Genomic DNA, 20,246 nt, shown 5'->3' with positions numbered 1-20,246 from the left:
TTTCTGGCATACCTGGTTGTGCAATGCGTGCGTCCAAGGGCCGCTGAGCAGCGAAAGCCGACACACCCACAGGGCGCTCCCGGAGCCCAAGCTCAGACCCTCCCACCAGCGGGAGGCGGCCGGGGAGCCGGAGGCGGCAGTACCCTGTGCCTTCCTGCGCGGCCCCTCGCCTCCCGCGCCGGGCTCGCCCCAGCCACGGCACCCACCCCCCTCACCGCAGCCTCCGGGGGCAGGGGCGAGGCCCGGGGAGCAGGGGGGCTGCCATGGCGGAGCCGGAGGCCGCGGCCGAGGACCTGGACGCCCTCGTCGACGACCTGGACTACCTGCCGGGCCACTTCCACCTGGAGATGCAGCTGAACTTTGAGCCGCGCTCGCCGGCCTCGCTCCGCGCCCGGGACCTGAAGCTGCAGCGGGACGGCCTCCGGCAGGAGCTCGAGCTGGCGGCCGCCCCGCAGCGCCCCGCCGTGCGCCACCTCCTAGGCGCCTTCGCCTTCTACCTGGAGGAGCTGGACGAGGCCCGCGAGCGCTTCCTCGAGGTGGCCCGCGAGGACCCGGGCAACCTCAACGCCTGGGCCAACCTGGTGCACGTGTACGGGCGGCTGGGCCAGGAGGAAGACGAGGAGGCGTGCGCCGGGCGGCTGGCCGGCCTCATGGGCCTGGCGGCCGAGGGCCAGGCGGCCGGGGACCCTCGGCTCCGCGCCGCGCGCTGCCTGGCCGAGCAGGGCTACGCGCACGGCTTCGACGTGGGCTGCGCCAGCCCGGAGGAGCGAGCGCGGGTGCTGGCCGCCGGCATCGCGCTCTACGACAAGGCGCTGGGCTACGGGCAGCAGGTGGGTGAACCCTCCCCAGGCCGGGAGGGCTGGGGTCGTGGCCCCCAACGTCTACAGGGACGCCCCCGCACCCCAGACCCTCCCCAAACCCTGGCCCTTTGGCTTCCGGAATAAGCTTTCGGTGCGCCCCTCCTCTCCAGCATCCCTCAGGCCCTGGGGCCCAGACCAGGCTTGTTGTAGCTTTTCCCTGCCAGGCTAGGGCGTGGACCCGCTTCCTAGCGGGAAGGCCTGCCTAGGTTTCTCTTTTGGCAACTCTGCAAAATCAGCCTGGCCCACCCACCCTTCTCGTCTTGCTCCTCCCAGCAAGTGTAATGATGTAAGGGCATTATCCTCCTGTTACAGAAAAAGAAACCAGAGTTCAGAGAGGTACCATGACTTTTCCTCAAAGGCAAGGTTTGGCTGATAAGGAGGATGTTGTATAATGGCTTAGATTGGTGACATATAAATAACAGTAAGCCTTCACACACCCGGGGCTCCATTCACAAAGCTTCTGCACACCTCCCTCAGAGCCTTTTCCACCCAAAGCCTTTTCCAGCTTCAGAGAGGAAATGTGGGGTCCAGACCTCGGGGAATGCGGGGTAGAGGGCACGGACTTGGGTTAAAGAGAACAGCGCAGGCTAGAGGTCAAGAAGGTAGGCTCTGGGTCAGATAGTCCAGGTTCAAATCCCAACCCCAGACACCTCTCACCTCCGGTCCATCCTTAACACCACCTAACTTCCATTTCCCTCCCTGCAAAATGCGGATAATAATGGTACTTCCGTCCTAAGCTCCCTCAGCTGTGAGATGAGGGCGCTCCCATTTGATTGATGTTGCCATGAAGACCTCATATTTGGAAAGCACTTAGCATAGAGCCGGCACAGAGATGCAAGGTTGCAGATGACCTCTGCCTCTCCTGGGCTGAGAGAGCCTCCTCAGAACCTCCCAGAAAAGCCTCTTCTGCCCCAGGTTGGGGGTAGCTGTGCTCATCGCGGGAGGTCCACAGGGACCCAGGTTTTCTGTTTTAAAGCCTGAGCCCCAGACCCTGAATGCCAGCTGCCCACAGTGGGAGGCATGGCTAGTGTAGCGTGTATTCGGTGTGGTCCCAGCAGCAGGGCAGGGCCCAAAGGGCCCTGAGCTAGGAGCCAGGGGGCCCTCCTGGGCCTTCCCTTCTGGGCTGTGGTTTCCCCCTCTGTGAAGTAGGGGCAGAAAGGGGGGGATTGAATGGTCTATAACGTCCCTTCCTGAGAGCAGGGGGAAGGCTTCCTGGAGGAGGTGGGCGTGAAGGCAGAGGTTTGGGTTCAAGCATCCAACTCTCTTTGTATTTTGCTGTGTGGCTCTGGACAAGTCACTTTTCCTCTCTGGCCTTTGTGTCTGCTTCGAGAACATTAACAACAGTGATCTCTGCCTCAGGTTTCCTGTGATTGTCCAATCAAAGCATGGGGTACAAGTGCCCATAAACTGGTAAATTCTGGGCCTGTCTGAGAGGCAGATGCTCAACATCTTAACATGTATTGAACACCTACTATGTGCCAGGCCCTTTCTTTAAGAAGCTTGTGGACACAGGGAGAAGCAAACATGTGTTCCTTTATTTAGCCTTGCCTGAGCTCCTCCCCTGGAAGCGGGAGCCAGAACATGCCAGAGATGTGCCTACTACTGGCCGAGGCCACAGCCATTCATTTAGTGGCCTGTGTCATGTGACAGCCATGTCTGAGGGCTTTACTTCCTGAACCAAAAACAGGACCCCAGAGGCTGGCAATGGAAGCGTCCTTCGGGGACCTCAGCACTAGGTATCGGAGTCTGCAGCCCAGGTCCTGGGGATAGAGTGGCAGTGACTGACTTTCAGAGAAGGAACACTTCCTTTCAGCACGAGTGAGTGGCAGAAGGTTCTGGAAGAGGCAGGAGTGTCCTGGCAGGACTGAGGCGAGGGCACTCCCAGCAGGGGCGTGGTGCGTGCAAAGGTCCTGCATGATGGGGCCTGCAGAGGCTGAGGGCTTTGGTGACAGCTGAGTGGCTTAGAAAGAGAGCGGCCAGAAGAAGCCTTACACAGAAGAGCACACGGTGGCCCAAGAACTACCAACATGGCATCTGAAACTTGGTTCCTGCCCCCCTCTTTCGCTGCATTTCCTCTCACTTCCCTGGAACCTCACTTCCTGGCAACTCGAAACTACTTTTACTCCTCCAAACATGCCGCGCTGTTTCATACCTCCCTGGGCAGCTACTATTCCTTCTGCACAGAAAGTAGACTCCATCCATCAAAACCCAACTCAAATGTCACCTGCGCCTTGAAGCCTTCCTTCACGTAACATGCAACTTCACACAATAATATTTACGAATGTCTTCTGTGAGTGCCTTCCAGACCTGATCTCAGTCCTCACAAGAACCCTCTGATCCCATTTTACAGATGTGGGAGCTGAGGCGCACGCACTGAGGCTAAGTAACTTGCCCAAGGTCACAGACCTAGTAAGTGGCAGTCAAATCCGCCCCACTCTGTCTGACTTCAAAGCCTTTGCTCTTTCTGGGGAGGTCAGAGAGGTAAGGGTGCAGTGAGTGCGGGTGGCTGATGTGGGGTGAGGGACACTCCTCATGGGCCACCTCCCAGATGGGAGGAAGTGTCAGGAGAGAGGAGGTGGGTTGCCATGTATGGGGGGGAGGGGGTGGGAAGGATGGGGGCAAAGATGAAGTCAGAATTGGGGCCGGGGAAGGAGGAGGTGGGACAGCAGGGCAGCAGGTGTGGGACCCCCCACTGAGAGGGTCGCGGCTCACAGGAGGTGGTCCGACCCAGGCTGTGCTCTGGCTGCAAGAGCTTTTCCATCCTAATGGGGCTGGGACTGTCCCCAGCAGGGAGGAGCCTCTGGGGTTCAAAGGATAAAGAGTGGCTGAAGAAGAAATGCTCTTGCGCTCCCTAAAATTGCAAGAGAAAACATTATAAAGTTAATCATTGGACCCGTGATCCAAAAAGGAGCAAAGTGTACGTGAGTGGGTGTTTGTCACTTCCTTTCTCAGCTCTTCATTCCCTCCTGTTTTTCTTTAAGTTACGAAAATGTGAGGAGGCAGAACGCTCTTACCTGTCATTTCTACCCTCCAGGCGACACCCCCTTCTTACACACACGCACACACACAGGTGCACAGTCGCAGATGGATTCTTGGTGACAAATTTAAAAATGGAGGGGTGTTAAGAGCTTCAGAGGTAGACAGAGAACCCGAAAGGCTGCAGGCAGGGTGCACGTCGCATCAGGGCCCAGCCCTTTTCCCTGCCCACCCTCCACCCCTGCACAGCACTTGCCTTTGCTCTTAGAGCCATTCCCAGCCTCTGGCTTCTCTCCAAGTGATTTATGCCCTGCAACCTGGACAGTGAGCCCGTGTGCCAGGCCTCTCTAGCCCCCACCACTCAGTGTCCAGCATAGAGCGGGACATCCAAGAGGTGTTTGTACCTGTTGTGACATTTCATTTAATTGGATAACTGGATTTTAAACCTAAAGACCCCTTATATTTTTAAATTTTATTTTATTTTTTTAATTTACATCCAAATTAGTCAGCATATAGGGCAACAATGAGTTCAGGAGTAGATTCCTTAATGCCCCTTACCCATTTAGCCCATCCCCCTCCTACAACCCCCCCAGTAACCCTCTGTTTGTTCTCCATATTTAAGAGTCTTTTCTGTTTTGTCCCCTTCCCTGTTTTTATATTATTTTTGTTTCCCTTCCCTTATGTTCATCTGTTTTGTGTCTTAAAGTCCTCATATGAGTGAAGTCGTATGATTTTTGTCTTTCTCTGACTAATTTCACTTAGCCTAATACCCTCCAGTTCCATCCACGTAGTTGCAAATGGCAAGATTTCATTCTTTTTGATTGCCGAGTAATACTCCATTGTGTGTATATAGACCACATCTTCTTTATCCATTCATCCATTGATGGACATTGGGGCTCTTTCCATACTTTGGCTATTGTTGAAAGTGCTGCTGTAAACATTGGGGTACAAGTGCCCCTATGTATCAGCACTCCTGTATCCCTTTGGTAAATTCCTAGCAGTGCTATTGCTGGGTCATAGGGTAGATCTATTTTTAATTTTTTGAGGAACCTCCACAGTGTTTTCCGGAGTGGCTGCACCAGTTTGCACTCCCATCAACAGTGCCTAAGTGTTCCTCTCTCTCTGCATCCTCTCCAACATCTGTTGTTGCCTGAGTTGTTCATGTTAGCCATTCTGACAGGTGTAAGGTGGTATCTCATTGTGGTTGTGATTTGTATTTCCCTGATGATGAGTGATGTGGAGCATTTTTTCATGTGTCTGTTGGCCATCTGGATAAGACCCCTAATTTTTTTTTAATTTTTTTTTAACATTTATTTATTTTTGAGACAGAGAGAGACAGAGCATGAACGGGGGAGGGGCAGCGAGAGAGGGAGACACAGAATCGGAAGCAGGCTCCAGGCTCCGAGCCATCAGCCCAGAGCCCGACGCGGGGCTCGAACTCACGGACCGTGAGATCGTGACCTGAGCTGAAGTCAGATGCTTAACCGACTGAGCCACCCAGGCGCCCCAAGACCCCTAATTTTTTAAAAGAAGGTAACTTAAACCTTTCTCTAAGAAATGTCCCTGTCCCAAGCTACCTGAGTTATTTGATTTTCTTCTCCTCTACCCAAATACTGGTGGCTTAACACACACCTGCCCCACCCCCACACATGCAGGTCCTTTACGCCTGCTCATGGCCCCGGGGTGATGATGAGGGCCTCCACCGCCGTGGGTGCCAGGCCCACAGCAAAGAATTTTACACTCATTAGTGCCTTTGATTGATTTTTTTATTCTTATTTCTTTGCAGAGACAGAGCTCATGCAAATGAGGGAGAGGGGCAGAGGGAAAGAATCTTTTTTTTTTAATGTTTATTTAGTTATTTTGAGAGACAGAGAAAGAGGGTGTGTGATCACAAGCAGGGGAGGGGCCCCGACATAGGGCTCCATCCCAAACCCTGGGATCATGACCTGAACCAAAATCGAGAGTCAGGCGCTCAACCACCTGAGCCCCCCGGGCACCCCCATGACTGCATTTGATTTTTATTCAAACTTTCGACACACTGCCAGTTGAGTGTTGTGACTTCCCATCACACCAAGGACACAAGAGGGTCAGGGAGGGAAGTGGCTCGCCCGAGGTGACCTAGTGCACTGCGGCTGTCCAGACTGCACCTGCCGGCTCGGGTGGGCAGAGAGGGAGGCAGAGCTTAGAGGCCTGGTCCACAGCCTCACAAACAAAGGTGTGGTCATTCCAATCAGTCACCACACCCAGAGGGGTGGGGACCTGGTAGGAAGGGCCAAGAGGGCACAGTTGGTCAGTAGCTCCAGGGTCCCCTGCACGCTCGCACATGCACACACACACACACACACACACACACACACACACCCCTACCTCTGCAGCCACCACCAGGAAAGCCGGCTGCAGACCTAGGAGTCACGAACTTCCCCCCTGACAGTGCTTTGGCCTCCCACGTGGTCCCCTCCCCCTCAGCCTTCCTTCCTCACTCTCCCCTTCTCTTCCAGCATCAGAGCTGCTGAGACCCCGGGGCCTTGGGGCGGGGGGGTGCCCTGGTGTGACTATGGTCAGCGTGTCAGCGCGAGAGTCCACAGGCTTCAGGGAGTCCCTGCCCTGCTGGCCATGTCCTGGGTGACCTGGGCCAGCTGCTTAACTGCGCCGAGTGTCCGAGATGCCTGCCTGACGGTGTTGTGGGAAGTGTAACTGTGCTCACAGAGGAAGGCCTAGCCCTGGCGACATCAGTGGCCACAGGCTTCCCATCCTCATCCCCTGACGGGGCTGCTAGGACCCAGGACACAAGGGAGCCCCCAGGTCTCTCCTCAGCAAGCACCCCCACTCCTCTGTGCCCTTCCTGTGGTCTCCCTCGCCCCAGCCCCAGCCGGTCTTAGGAAAAGAACAATAGCACTGGGGAGGACCCCACTCTAAGTCAGGGGCCAGGATGGGGCTCCTGCCCCAGCCCTGCCCCAACCCGCCGTGGGCTAGTGACAAGTCACCTCCCCGACCCGGGCCTCTGTTTCTTCCCCCATCCATTGAGAAGACTTGACTAAGGTGGTGGCTGGAGTGATTCAGGGACAGGAAGGACTTGGAGAAGTGGAGAAGTGGGGGAAGGAACAAACTTCCTGGCAGAAGAAAATGCATAAGCACATGTGGGAAACCACAGCTTGGGGAAGGTGGGGGACAGTATCTTGAGGACTTAAGCGTTGGCGATCATGGCAGGGTCTCCCCTTCCGTGGCACTTGCAAATTACACACATGTGTGTGCGCACACACACACACACACACACACCTCCACAAATATGAGTGGTTTGATTGGGCTTAGCTAGAAAGAGAGATGGATAACACTGGACAGTGAGCTAGGTGCTGTGCGTTCATTTACTTTTCACGGATGACCTCACTTGGTCCTCGCAGAGATGCTGGGAAGCCAGACCTGGTATCAGTCCATTTACAGATGAGCAAACTGAGGCTAGAGAGATGTAGTGACTAGCCCAAGGGCGCACAGCCATGAGTGACTGGCAGGAACTGAACTCCGGTCTCTTGGACTTAAAGCCCAGGCCGAGGCACAGCTTTCTTGGGCTCTAGCTCCAACCTTCTGCTGGCCTTGGAGCCATTCAAATTTGCCTATCTAGTGCCTTCTGGGTTTGCTGCTGGCTTATCTCCCTTCATACCTAGCAAGTTTGGGAAACTGGCTTCCCCCTCATTGATACAGGATCCCAGAGTCAAACCTGCCCTTAGCATCGTCTGGCCCAGCTACCTCTTCTACAGGGGAAAAGAATGCTAAGGCGCACACAGCACAGACCCATGGGAGGAGCTGACAGAGAACATTCGGGCATCACTGTTATTACCGCAGAAGGCAGGAGACTTCCTCAGACCCACCCAGTCTCTCCTGGTGCTAGAGCTGGGTTTGGACTCAGGACTAGACAGGGTCCCTTTTCTGTAAACAGTGGGACAGAGAAGTGCTCAACATGGTCCCACAAGTCTAGGGAATCAGTGGAGGCCAGGATGGCCCATCTAGGTGCCGTGCCAGACCTAGGGGTGATAGTGGGAAGCTGAGGGCAATCTGCTCAAATCTTAAAATCCATGAAGACCGTCCAGGGAAGCCAGGCCAGGGAGGCATAGGTGACTTACTCTCATGGCATAGCACCCCTCCTTCAAATCCCCTCCACCCGTCACATGGACCCCACCCAACAGGCCTGTGACACGGTCAGGCCAAGTGGAATCATCCAGATGCGGAAGCTGAAGCCTGGGCTGGGCCGGGGGCCTTTCCAGGATCCCTGGGGGAGGCAGAGGCAGGAATGGGACTCCAATCCCAACCCTCTGTGTATTCTCCACACCCCCCGCAGCAGGAGCTAGGTGAGGGGAGGAAGGACCCCTGCCCTCGCCTTTCTGGAGTGTGTCCCACAGGTGGGCTGGGGTGGAGGCAGGGCTCTGGGCACAGAGCAGGGAGCCTGCTCTGTGTTCTCACAGAGGACGTTCCAGTTGTGCAAGAACACATTCCTGAAGCCTGCCACCTTGTGACTTTTATTTCTGCAGCATCAGCCTTCACAGGGTCGGCGTGATGAGGTGGAAAGAACAGGGGCGTTGGAGGGAAGCAGATCTGAACTTGAATCCTGACACTTCCACCCCAGGCTGTGGGGCTGGGCAGTGGCTTTTTTATTAGCCTCTGTCTCCTCATTCAGGAGGGGAGGAGGATGCCTTCCACCTTCGCAGGCTGCCGTGAGGATCCAGTCCTCAGAGGCCCTGAATTGCCCAGTGGAGACTTGATGCTCGGAAATGCTCCTTCTTTTTGGTCCTTCACACTCCCCCTCTCCCGAAGGAGAACTAGTCAGAAAGGAATCCGAAATGCAGAGTACAATGTCATAAAGGGGCAAAGTTCAGATGGCAAGGCAATTATTTTCCCGAAGAACCAACAAGGTCTCTGAGAGCCTATTCAGACGCATATAGATTGGTAGGTCCTTCGTATATTACTTCTACTGAAATCCTTTAAAACAGCCAAGCCCCCCCACCCCAACATTTCCTTCTCCAGGGGCCACCTTTTGAAGTAAATGGGATGGCCAAGTTCCATCCTTGTACCCGCCGAGCTAACACAAACCAGCTCTGTAATGGCTTGTCCTGATGCTAAGTGGCTTGTGCTGACACTATTCTTTGTCGGTTCTGCCAGATCACCTACCTTTGTCGCTCACCCATGCGGCTGCAGGACCTTGGATCTTCAGGCTTCCCTGAGGATCACAATTCTGACCCTCTGGCCCATTTAAAAAAGAGATCCACCAACCACTGAGCTCCCGTGGTGCAGTACGGGAGGACCTAGTACACCAGAGGGCCTACTGAAACCCAGGTTGTCCCCCCCACACGCCCCCCTCCTGCAGAGTTCCTGATTCAGCGAGTGGAGAACTCTCATTTCTATCAAATTGCTAGGTGCCGCTGCTGCTGTCGGTCGGGGACCACACTTTGAGAACCACTCGTCTGGAGTCATTAGATGCAAAGGTGGTGGGGCTGGGCTGCTGGGTTCCCAGCTCTGCTGCCTTCTAGCTGTGCCACTCTGGGCCACAGTTGCCTCTTCCGTAACATTGGGCCAATCGTCGTCACCACCTCATAGGTCACCCTGGGGGTGGAATGGGTTAACACGCAAACTATGTGCCTGGCACCTAGCAAGTGCTCCAAAAAATTTGCTGTTATCAGTATAGCGACAAAAGCACCGTTTCCAGGTTTCAGTCTGGGCTTTTACACGGCCGGCGTGTGACCTTGAGGACATGGGCCCATCTCAGTTTTCCCATCTGTGCTAAGAGAGTAATGGTGACACATTTTACATTCCACACGGGAGGGTCTGAGGATCGAATGGAATCTGTGTGAGTCCACTCTGTAAGCGGTAAGCACCGCGCAAACTCTTGCAGCTGGATGTTGTGGGAAGAACATGAACTTGACGTCAGAGGAGCCGGGTCAAGTAGGCAAGCCTCTGCCTCTTCGAGCCTCTGTTTCTGCCTCTCTAAAATGAGGGAAATAATAGTGCGAGCCTCTGGGGAGTAGGGAAATGTCCTGCGGACCCCTTGCCTGAGAGCTGTGCCTCACTCGGTCCCAGGATCTAAGGATTTCACTTTAGGGTTGGCGCTGGTGCCTGGGCATTGCCCGGTTCCCTCCCACAGATCTGCCACGAGGGGCAGCCTAATGTGAGACCCCTCCAGCATGAAGCCTGGGCTGGCCCCCTCTACAGATCTGGAACCCCCAGCTCCCAGGTCTGTGACGAGGACCAAACAAGAGAAAGGGTATTGTGCTGCCCAGAGCCCACGCTGGGCAGACCCCCCAGTGAACACTCCTCCTCTGGCAGAAGCCCTTTCAGGGACTCCCGGGCTGCCTCCAAACACCTTGCCCCTGGGAGCTATAACTCTGGAAATGAATGCCTTGCAGCCCTGAGAGGTTTCACAGCAATTTTATTCTCCAGGAGAGAGGTGGAGCAGCCCCTCCCTTCTCCAGGAGGGGAGGGGGGCAGCCAGAGGCCTGTTTAATTTAATTTAACGCACTGTGGCTTGCCAGGTTGCCCCTGGCAACAGCCTCAGCTGCTGCTTCAGTTACAACCAGAAGGATTTTTAAAGAGACAGCCCATTTTCAGGCCAGGATTGCATAGCAGAGTGAACAGAGTCCACCAGCTTCATCACAGGGATAGAAGATGAAAGCTCGGACAGATGAGGCCTCAGACTAGATCTGTTTATGTCATTAACCCCATTCCGAATCTGCAACCCCATAAGCTCTCCTGCAAGTGTCACTCTTCGACAGAATCTGAGGAGGGACTATGTTTGGGATTTGTGGTAGAGATGTCGCTCAGCTAGTTACTTTTCTGAAAATCTGTTTTAACCTTCAAGTTGAAGGGAATGAGGAGTTAGCCCTGCAATTCAGGCATACCGCCGCCAGGTGGTGGTATTGCCTGCGTAGTGCAAACCATAACCAGGCTCTTGAATTACTCCAGGATATCAAGAGTGGTGGTGAAACCAATGGGTTTTAAGTCCGGATACTAACTCGTGTGTGACCGTGGTTACGTTGCTTCACTTCCGTGGTCTCAGTATCCTCAGAGAGAGGAGAGTAATCAAGGTAACAGTGCTGTGGACAATGCTTCAGGCTAGGATTGTGAAGGCATGAATTTAAGTGCCGCTCTGTCAGGTACTAACTGTGGTTTGGGCACATAACTTACTTTCTTGCGGCTTGAGTGCCAAACAAGAGGAACCAGGGAGAGCCCTGAGGATACCACATTACTCTCCGACACTGGGGAGAAAGGTGCTTGGGACCCCACGGGGGATCTGAGGCCCTAGTGGCACTGTGATGGGGTGGGGCAGGGTGGTAGACAGCAGGGTGGGCCAGGACACCTCTGGACTCCAGGGCCCGAGACCTCGTTGCCACACAGGGAACTGAAATAGGTCCCATGGACAGAGCAGCCTCCTAGATACCCCTAGCCCAGCTCAGCTCTAACCCACGCCAGAAGAAAAGGGATCAAATGTTTATGGAGCATGTACTCTGAGCTGGCCACTGCCCTCACAATGCCTGTGAGGCCTATGTTATTATCCTCTTCTGCACATAAGGACACAGCGTCTGAGAGGCAACTCATCCGTCCAGGGTCACCCACCTCATATGGCCAGGCCCGTCGGCCACCCGAGCCTCTGCTCTCGCTTGGGGCCATACCTGCTTGTCAGAAGCCTGAACAAGGGAGCAGATCCTGTGTCTCCCCACCGTGACTCAGTTTGGCCGACCTCCAAGTGGGCATGGGGCCAGAGGTCATGAGATCATACTTTAGATAGCCAGGACGCCTGAGGCACTTATGCCTTCGGTCCTAAGCCAAAGGCTTAAAGCCCATCCTGGCCTCCCGCTGTGGCAAATGTTTCCCCCCTGAGCCCTCCAGGATGCCCTTTAACCCTTGGCAACTGCGCTCTCCCCTCTGGACAGCCCTATTCTCAGCTAAAGCCCCATATACATATTCGCACCTAAGTGCCAGGATCACCCTCCACCCTCCACCTCTGAGGGGACACGATGTCCCCTCCATCTGATGCCTTCTCTCCTGGTGTCCATTTGGGTGGTTCCTACTTGTCCTGGAGAACCCTGCTCCGGCAAGCCCTCCCCTCGCTCTGTGGGCACTCCTGTATCGTGTAGGATACTTCTCATAACCCCTGGCGTTCCTTCCACTCTGATTGTGAGACCATCTGGCTTTCACGCCACACTGGGAGCTTCTAAAGGTGGGACCTGCCTTTCCTCTCTTGTCCGCGTCACCCAGCCTGGGCCGAACAGAGAAGATACTTGGTGAATCATGGCTAAGAAGTGTGATTAGCGGGGCCTCCTCTAGGTGATCTGGCCTGGGTGCTGGGTGAAGACCCCTGCCTCAGTGGGCCGTCACATCACTCCACTCAGTGGGATCTGACTCACAGGGCCCCTCTTTCTCTCTTCTCCCTCTAAGCTCATCCACAGCCTCCCCAGAGGCTCCCCATTCCAGCCTCTGAGACACCACTGCTATTCAAGCCTCACCTTACAGTCCATCCTCTGCAAGATCTTCTCAGAGTCTTTCAGCTGGGAGTGGCCTCCTCATCCCGGTGCACTTGTCCACATTATTTTCATGGCCTTGTTGTTCAAACTCTGCCTCATACTAGTGTCACTGGCAACCTGGTGTGTAAGGGGAGCCTGGGCTTTGGAGCCTAACAAAGGGAGTACAAGTTCCAGCTCTGACACTCACATGCTGTGTGACCTCAGGCAAGTCACTTTACCTCTCTGAGCCTCAGTATGGTCCTCTGTAAGAGACAGATGATACGTACCTGATAAGTTATGGTGAGATTGAGAGGTTGGGTGTCAGAATCGTGGCACATGGCAGGCGCTCAGTCAAGCCCTGTTATTGATGCCTGGGTCTGTTTTCCGAGCTAGATCGGGAACCGGTTTGGGCCAGGGTGTAGGTCCGGTTCAGGGCCACATCCCTATCTATAGCACTCAACACAGGGGCTCACGACACAGATGCCCAGAAATGCTGGCTGGACCGAATGCATTCACTGCTGCTAGGAGTCGGGGTGGAGAGAGGATGGGGATCGTGAGCTGAGGAGGCCATGGTAGGTGGGGGGTGGTGAGCACAGAATCCAGCCCGGAGACCCACACCAGGAGACGAAAGTGGAGGGAGGGACCAGAGCCCGAAGCGGAGCTGCTGATATGCACTAGGGGTTTTATTGGTTTTCATTAAAATTCCTTCCCGAGGCAGCAGCAGCTACTCCCATAAATAACAGCATAAATATTTTATCCGGTGCCCAAGTCGGTCTAAATGCATGGCAAGGTTGGCAAGAATAACAATGGGAAAACAGTTCAGGGGGGGGTCCTGGGCTTCAGCTGAACTCTAAAAACAAGCCCAAAGGGGCTTTCTCAGGAAGGGGGAAGCTGAGGGAAGGCGCCCAAGGGGAGGAGCGAGTGGACGTTGTGGGGGTGGGGGGGAGGACAAGAAGGTGACCAGTGGCATGTGGGCCCTGGAATGGGGGACTCCAGAGCACAGGGAGGGGAGTCAGGGGGAGGGAAGCTGAGCTTGAAAAGCAAGATGGAGGGGAAGAAACGTATGCCACTCCTGCTCCGCGATGCACACCGTACTCGGGACATTCACACAGGTTATCTTGTCAAAGCCTCCATAGTCAGAGAAGGAAAGTGATTCACCCAAGGTCACTCGGCCACCAGTGGCAGATCCAGGACCATGATCAAAGGTGTCCTCTCCTGCTTTTCAGGGTTCGGGGCGAGTGTGGGAATCTATGAACAATAATGGCTCAAGTACCTCAATAACAGCACCACGGGCCATTCTCTGCTTTCCTAGATCCCAGCGGAGGAGAAAAGGGGCTGGTACTTCACCATGGCCACGCTCTTCATCAGGTCAGGCTGGGGAGCGGGGGACTGGATGGTGGGGGCGGGGGGCATGGCCTGGAACCCGGGGAAGAGGCGGCTGAGCCCATTTCCATGGCAAGGGCTCCCCAAGTTCCCCTCCCTGCCACTGGCCTGGGGAGTACTCGCAGCACCCCAGGGACAGCTGGGAGGGGGTGCCAGCCACCCACATCCCCTTCTTGGCCACAGGCTAGATGGCATCTTCCTGGAGCTGGGCAGTGAGGAGCAGAAGAGGCTGCCTGCCTTCAACCGCACGCTGGCCCTCCTCCGGCAAGTGCTCAAGTCCTCGGACCCCCACCACCAAGGTAGGACCCACGGGGACAGGTGCGAGAGCAGCCTCTGCCTGGCTCTCCCTTTTCCAGTCACTAGCCCTGCTGGTCACCATCACTGTCCCCACCTCTGGCATCATCTCCCTCTGGGGATCCTGCTTCTCTCTCTCTCCCACCTCTCTCCCATATACTTGTTGATTCATCTCACAGAACTCAGGTACCTTGCACCTCGCTTGGTGATTTCAGGCCACAGACGCTCCCTTCATCTTCCTCGGGGCTGACACCTTGCGTGGAGCCGGCCCCCTCCCTCGTCCTGGGCTTCCTCCCTGTCTCCACCCTGCTGCTTCCTAGACACCCCTCTCCCACACTTCACCCCCAGCTCTGGCCTGGTGCTACCTCGGGATGCTGCTGGAGAGGAAGGACACCTTCTCCACCACCCCCATGGGTGTCCACGACTGCGGGTACTCGGGAACTGACCCCCTGGACTGCTTTGGCAAGGTACGGCCCCTGGCCACACCCACCTGTCAAACCGGGATGGAGCCTGACCCCCCCCCCCCAGCCTCCTCTTCCGGAATCCCACGTCCACCCCAAGCCCACTTCTCCAGCCTTGTCTTCTAAGCTATTCGCCATGTCTCAGATATCCCCTCAGACTTCTCCCGGTCAGGCTGTAGTTCTCACTGTCCCTCCCTGCACCCAGTGACATAGTGGAAAGAAGCTGGGCTTGGCTGGGGTCTTGTGCCAGCTCTGCCCCTGGGCCATGTGACCCTAAGGCAAGTCCCAAGACCCCGGGATAGTATTCATTAACCTGTGCACTCAGCACAGAGCCCTGCACGGGGCACATCCCTAATGTTTGCTGCTGGGTGGACTAATGAGCAAGTCGTTGATGAGAGATGGTAGAACAGAACATAAAGGCTGGTTCATGAGGATTCGGAGAGCTTTTATCCGATTTAACAAACACACTGCCTCCACCCCTCCTGGAGAACCTACTCTGTGCCCGGGCACAGTGAGGAAGTCCCTGCAGGTTCCACTATCTCAGAGACAGCGACCCACACAGGACAGGCAGTGGTCAGTAACAATATAGGGGGCAAGTGCTGTGGCCCAGAGAGAAACACTGCACTGCGTAAGTATGGGGGAGGTAGAGGCTGATTCTGGCACCTCCTTCCATCTGCCCTGGGAAAGTGGGGAGCTTGCACTGGATGTGTCTGAGGAAGAGAGGTTTGCCTAGGGTATGGGGGGATTCACCAGATGGGACACATGAACGTGGTGGGGAGCATGAGAGTCTGACTCTCGGGAGCTGGGTGCCAGTGAGTCATACCCTAAAGTGTTAGGTTCCATATGACCAAACCTACTGGCAGGTGGATTTAGGGAACAAGAACATTGAAGTGACATGGCTCTACCCAGAGATGGGGTTCCTGCAAATAACCAGACAAGTAGTTTGCTCTTACCCTTCTCCCCTCCCTAGGCCATTGAGATAGCCAAGGACCAACCCCCCATCCTGAATCGCCTGGCCAAAATCTTCCACTTCCTAGGGAAGCAGGATATGGCCATTGGAACCTGCAACATGGCTCTAGATGTCCTACGGGATCCGGAGCTCAACTGGCAGGCATACTGCACAAGGGCCAAGGTGAGTCAGCCTGCAAGCTTCGCCTCATCCTGCCATCAGGAATCAGAGAACAAGGGCCCGGGGTTAAGGCTGTGTTGCCGGAGCCCCAAGGTCACAGAGCCGTCATGGTAGAAAGGAGCTGAGGAGTCATCAAGACACAAGGTTTATATTCCGTAAGGTTGTTGCATGAAAGAATGAAGGAGACTCCTACCCGCTGCAGGCATCCCTCCAAAATGACCTGGTCAATGACGTCCAGCCTCTTCTTGGTTAGCCCTCAATATAGTCTGACTGACCTGGGTTGAAATCTGGCCTGTCCACCTATCACTCTGGGACTGGGGGCCAGCCACTTCTCTAAAACTCCATTCCCCAAACTGTGAGGTATGGATAATGACCTCTGCCTGGAATGTTCTTCTCCCTGACTGGCTTCCTTCCCCACTTCCTGGAAGTCTTGACGAAAAGGAAGCTTCCAGCACCATCTTACTGAAATGCCAACCTCTTACCAACATTTTGTTTCCTCTTTTCTTAATTTACTTCTTCTTCCTAGGACGCATTACTCCCCAACATACTATTTATTTACCATGTATGTTGTCTTTCTCTCCCTCACACTAAAATACATGCTCCGTGGGGACAGGGAATTGTGTTGTGTTGCTCTCTACTGTATCCTGGGTGTGTAGAACAGGCTCTTGGTAGAACAGAACTTGGCACATAACAGGCTCTGGCTGAATATTTGTGAATGAATGAACGAATGAATGAGTGAGTGAATGGATGAATGAACTGAGCACCTACCATGCTAGATCTTGGCTAGAATATGTTCTCTCAACCGTCATGGGAACTCTCCAAGGAAGATACTAGTGTACTAATTGTTCGAATGTGGAAAATAAGGCTCACAGAGGTTGAACAACATCCTCCCCAGCTCACGTGCTAATAAGTGGGGGGCTGGAATTCAGCTAAGTCCAACTGGCTCCAAAGCCCGAGCTCCCTCCTCCCCCACCTCGCGATGCTTTCGTAGAACCAGAGCGTTAATACCTTCAACAACAATCACCCCTTTTCCCTACTTCCTCCTTCTCATGCCTCCCTTCAGAACCTCTAGATTTTTTTTTAATGTTCCAAGTGTGGGGGAAAGGAGGAAGTGGGGACGAAAGTAAGAGTCTGGAATTATTTGTAATTTGATGCTTGTAAGTTGGGGCTACCTGCCATTCCTTCCAAACTGCTTATGTGAACTCTCACAAGTTTGGTTCTGCATCTTATCTAAAATAGCCCCCTCCCCCAGTCACCTGTAGCCTATCACCCTGTTTATTTTTCCCCAGCCACTTGTCACCACTGCACCCCTAGTACCTAGCACTGGCCTGGCATATGGTGGGCACTCAATACGTATTTGTTGAATGAATGAGGGGCTCTTAGCTTCATCCAACGCCCCCTCATTGTACAGATAGGGAAACTAAGGCCCAGAAAGGGTGTGATGAGCACAGCTGGCACAGAACTAGGACGTAGGACTCTGGGGTCCCAGTCTCAGGGACCTTCTACTGCACCACAGAACTCCCCTGAGTTGCTGCTGAGAAAAAGGGCAGAAGGGAGGGCAGAGGTCCTTGCTTGGAGCATTGTCCCTGAGCTGACTCTCTATGGACAGATCCACCTCAGAGCCTACCTGCACGACCTGGAGCGAGCCAAGATGGGGCTCGGGGGCATGCCTGACAGGAACCACCTGGCCTGTGCCAAGGCCGACCTGGAGGAAGTGATCAAGGTGTGCCCAGGCCTCAAGACCTACCTGGACATTGGCCAGGTAAGGCAACCTCTTGGCTTGAGTAGCCAATGGCTTAGTGCAAATCTATTTGCTCTCTGCCAAGTTAGGCCTGAGCACTGAGGACACAGGGAGAAATACAGCTATCCCCCAGCCTGATAACCTACCCACCTCCTACAGCCGTGGTGAGGATTGTGTGAGAAAATGCACATAGGGCATTTAGAACAGGACCAACCTCTTTCTAAAGCACTCGGGCCATTACTCTATCCAGAGGTGTCTTCTGGGCACAACGGACGATTTCCAAGAGGTGACAGTATCATAATTTTACAGATGAGAAAACCGAGGCCCAGAGATTGCCTCGCTCAAGATTATATGACCAAAAGTTGTGGGCTGGAACCGGAATGAGCGCTTCCTCTCCTTTTCCCTGGGCGGGGCCGAAATTTGCCAAAGAATTGTGGGGGAGGGAGGGGTGGGAATGAATGCATGAAAGGACTTTTTTAAAAAGCAAGCCTGGGCCCGGAAGGAGCAGAGAGAAGGCTTGCCCTGCCCCCGCCCCCCCACCTCTACCTAGGTCTACTACTACATGGGCGTGGACGCCGTGCAGGAGCTGCTGGCGGTGGACGAGGCGGCACTGAACCAGGCGCTCGTCTTCCTGGCCAAGGCCGGCGAGTCGGAGCTGGGCGCCTCGCTGCCCGAGCTGCAGCTGCTGCGGGGCAAGTGCCTGCGCATCAAGGGCGAGGATGCCAACGCGGCGGCCTGCTTCAAGCGCGCCGTGGAACTGGACGACGCGGGCTCCAGCCACACCGAGGGCTTCGGCTGCCTGCTCGAGGCGCTGCTGGCGCAGTGGAGCCAGGAGCAGCTGAGCGACGCCGAGCTGGGCCGCGAGGTGGACGCGTGGCTGCGCCGCGCCCAGGGCAAGTACCCCGCGGCGCGCCTGCGCCAGGAGCTGCAGCGCGTGTGGCGCGGCCACACGGGCGAGGTGCTGGGGCTGGCCCGGGCCTTGGTGGCCCAGGGACGGCCGGCGCTGGTGCGACTGCTCTTCGAGACCATGGAGCAGGACGGCGAGGGCTCGGGCGTGCCGCGGGGCCGCCGCGCCTTCTCCCTCTAAGGGCCCTCGAGGCCCCGCCCCGCCGAGGCCCACCTCCAGCTGATTGGGCCGGGTCTGGGCGCTCAAAACGGGCCCGCCCTGCCATAGGCTGGCTGCTGAGCCGAGCCAATTAGATTCTCTTTCGGGTATTGGGAGGGACGTTGAGAAACCGGGGTGGTTTGGCATGCCCAGCGAGGCACAGAGGGCTGATTAAGGACCTCAGGGAGGTAGGTAAGGCCCCTGGGAAACTGCCTGATGAAGGGCCGAATTGTGCAAATATGCGGAAAAAGTAAGATGGATGCAAGATACCGAAGGTAATTGCCCCCATTTTGGCGGCTCTTTAGTCCCCGTGCGCAATCCTTGAGGCCTGAGTTCCTGTCTTTGGGTTGCCGTGAGCCTCACTCTATCCTTGTAATAAAGCCCCCTGTACATACATTGACTGGAGTGGGTCTCAGGCCCTGCAGCCAGAAAAGCCATGTCAGAGCAGAGGGCAAAACTGCGCAGGGAGATAACGGGCAGGTAAGAGCAAGTCTACACCCGGCTGCTCAGGGCTTTTCCCCACCTGCCTAGCAGTCTTCCAGCAGGCCTCACCCTTGGTGAACTTGGTCTGAAAGGCCCCCAAACTCCCTGACATAGAGCCCATCAAATGGAATCTTTGCTTGGCTTCCCTGTGCTTAGGAGAACCTAGGCTCCCCGCCCATCAGGAGGCACCACCTGCTCCGAGGTTTGAACCCTCCACAAGAGAGTGAAAAAAGTCTTGGAATTTTACGCTCTTGGACTTGTAGTCACAGAATCTTAGATGCAGAAGTTTACTGTCAAAGATGTAAGCTCTGATTGCCAGTAAATCTTAGAATGGCCGTGCTGGATTCTTGTGGTCCCACGTATAAGAGCCAATTTCACCTAAAATTCCAGACTCCGGGAATGCTGGCTGTTCGTAACGGCAATGGTTTGTGATTTATTTGGCATTTTTCCCTTTCTTTAGAGTGAGTGATACTCATTGCTTTGTTCATATCCCTGATCCTCAAACTTCACCAGGGATAGGCCAGCACCCCTGCACTGCTTCTCAGGTCTCCCATGACAGATGGAGGACAGACTGAGAAGGGCCGTCCTTAGAGATCACACACTCCAATCCCGTGTGTAGCTGACAATACTGACAGCCCTGGAAAGGAGGTGGCTTTTGCCCAAAGTCACACCTCCCAGCCTCCCACCCCTGTACTTCAAACCTACTGGCAGCATGTTCAGGTTTGGAAAAATACCAATAAACTGATGAACTAAAGCATTATGTGTTTATGTGTTAAGGGTTTATGTGTCACCTGTCACATGGGGCACTCTGATATCCATCAGGATAATGTTCCTTTTTTTTTTTTTTAAGTGTATTTATTTATTTTGAGAGAGAGTGCATGTGAGCAGGCGAGGGGCAGAGAGCGAGGGAGAGAGAATCTCAAGCAGACTCCGAGCTGGACGTAGGGCTTGAACTCACAAACCATGAGATCATGACCAGAGCCCCCAAATTCCACCTCATGGCTCTTCATGGCTCCCCGCTCTGGGTGGTGACCTTCTCTCCCTCCTGCCTTCCTCTCCCCTCCACTGCAGCAGAGTCCAGCAGGTGACTCCACAGCCCTGTCCTCTTCTCCCCCACTCCCTTCTCCACCCACAACCGTGACCCGGAACCTTCCCTAGAACAGAAAACCAACTGTTTCTTCTGCTTCCCTAAACACACAAACTGAATTCAAGGCAGTTTGTGGGCAAAATTGGGACGTTGGTGAAGTTTGTCTGCATCCCCAGGCTTTCCAGTTTGCTGCTTTCCTTACTTTTCCTGACCTCTGGGTCGTGGATTTCTCCCTCCATTGCCT

The 20,246-nt window shown here is 54.9% G+C and overlaps 1 protein-coding gene across 1 annotated transcript; it reads left to right on the top strand.

Annotated features, from left to right (window-relative positions):
* The first annotated feature begins 260 nt into the window (after positions 1–260).
* Positions 261–19,672, top strand: TTC22 (tetratricopeptide repeat domain 22). The gene is made up of 7 exons (XM_030326961.1): positions 261–830; positions 13,632–13,687; positions 13,886–14,001; positions 14,345–14,463; positions 15,428–15,589; positions 17,196–17,348; positions 17,878–19,672. The coding sequence occupies exons 1-7, from the start codon at positions 264–266 to the stop codon at positions 18,412–18,414; spliced, it is 1,710 nt and encodes a 569-aa protein (XP_030182821.1). The 5' UTR covers positions 261–263; the 3' UTR covers positions 18,415–19,672.
* Positions 19,673–20,246: the final 574 nt, after the last annotated feature.

Source organism: Lynx canadensis, chromosome C1, assembly GCF_007474595.2.
Source record: "Lynx canadensis isolate LIC74 chromosome C1, mLynCan4.pri.v2, whole genome shotgun sequence".
Lineage (NCBI taxonomy): Eukaryota > Metazoa > Chordata > Mammalia > Carnivora > Felidae > Lynx > Lynx canadensis.
The sequence above is the reverse complement of the archived record's forward strand: the minus strand, read 5'-3'. Positions and strand labels throughout refer to the sequence as shown.

Bases quoted from the DNA above. Each gene is read 5' to 3' on its own strand.
- TTC22 (XM_030326961.1), top strand. From the start codon at position 264: ATGGCGGAGCCGGAGGCCGCGGCCGAGGACCTGGACGCCCTCGTCGAC. The intron at 14,002-14,344 runs GTAGGACCCACG...CTTCACCCCCAG, and splicing joins CTCGGACCCCCACCACCAAG to CTCTGGCCTGGTGCTACCTC. The intron at 14,464-15,427 runs GTACGGCCCCTG...TCCCCTCCCTAG, and splicing joins CCCTGGACTGCTTTGGCAAG to GCCATTGAGATAGCCAAGGA.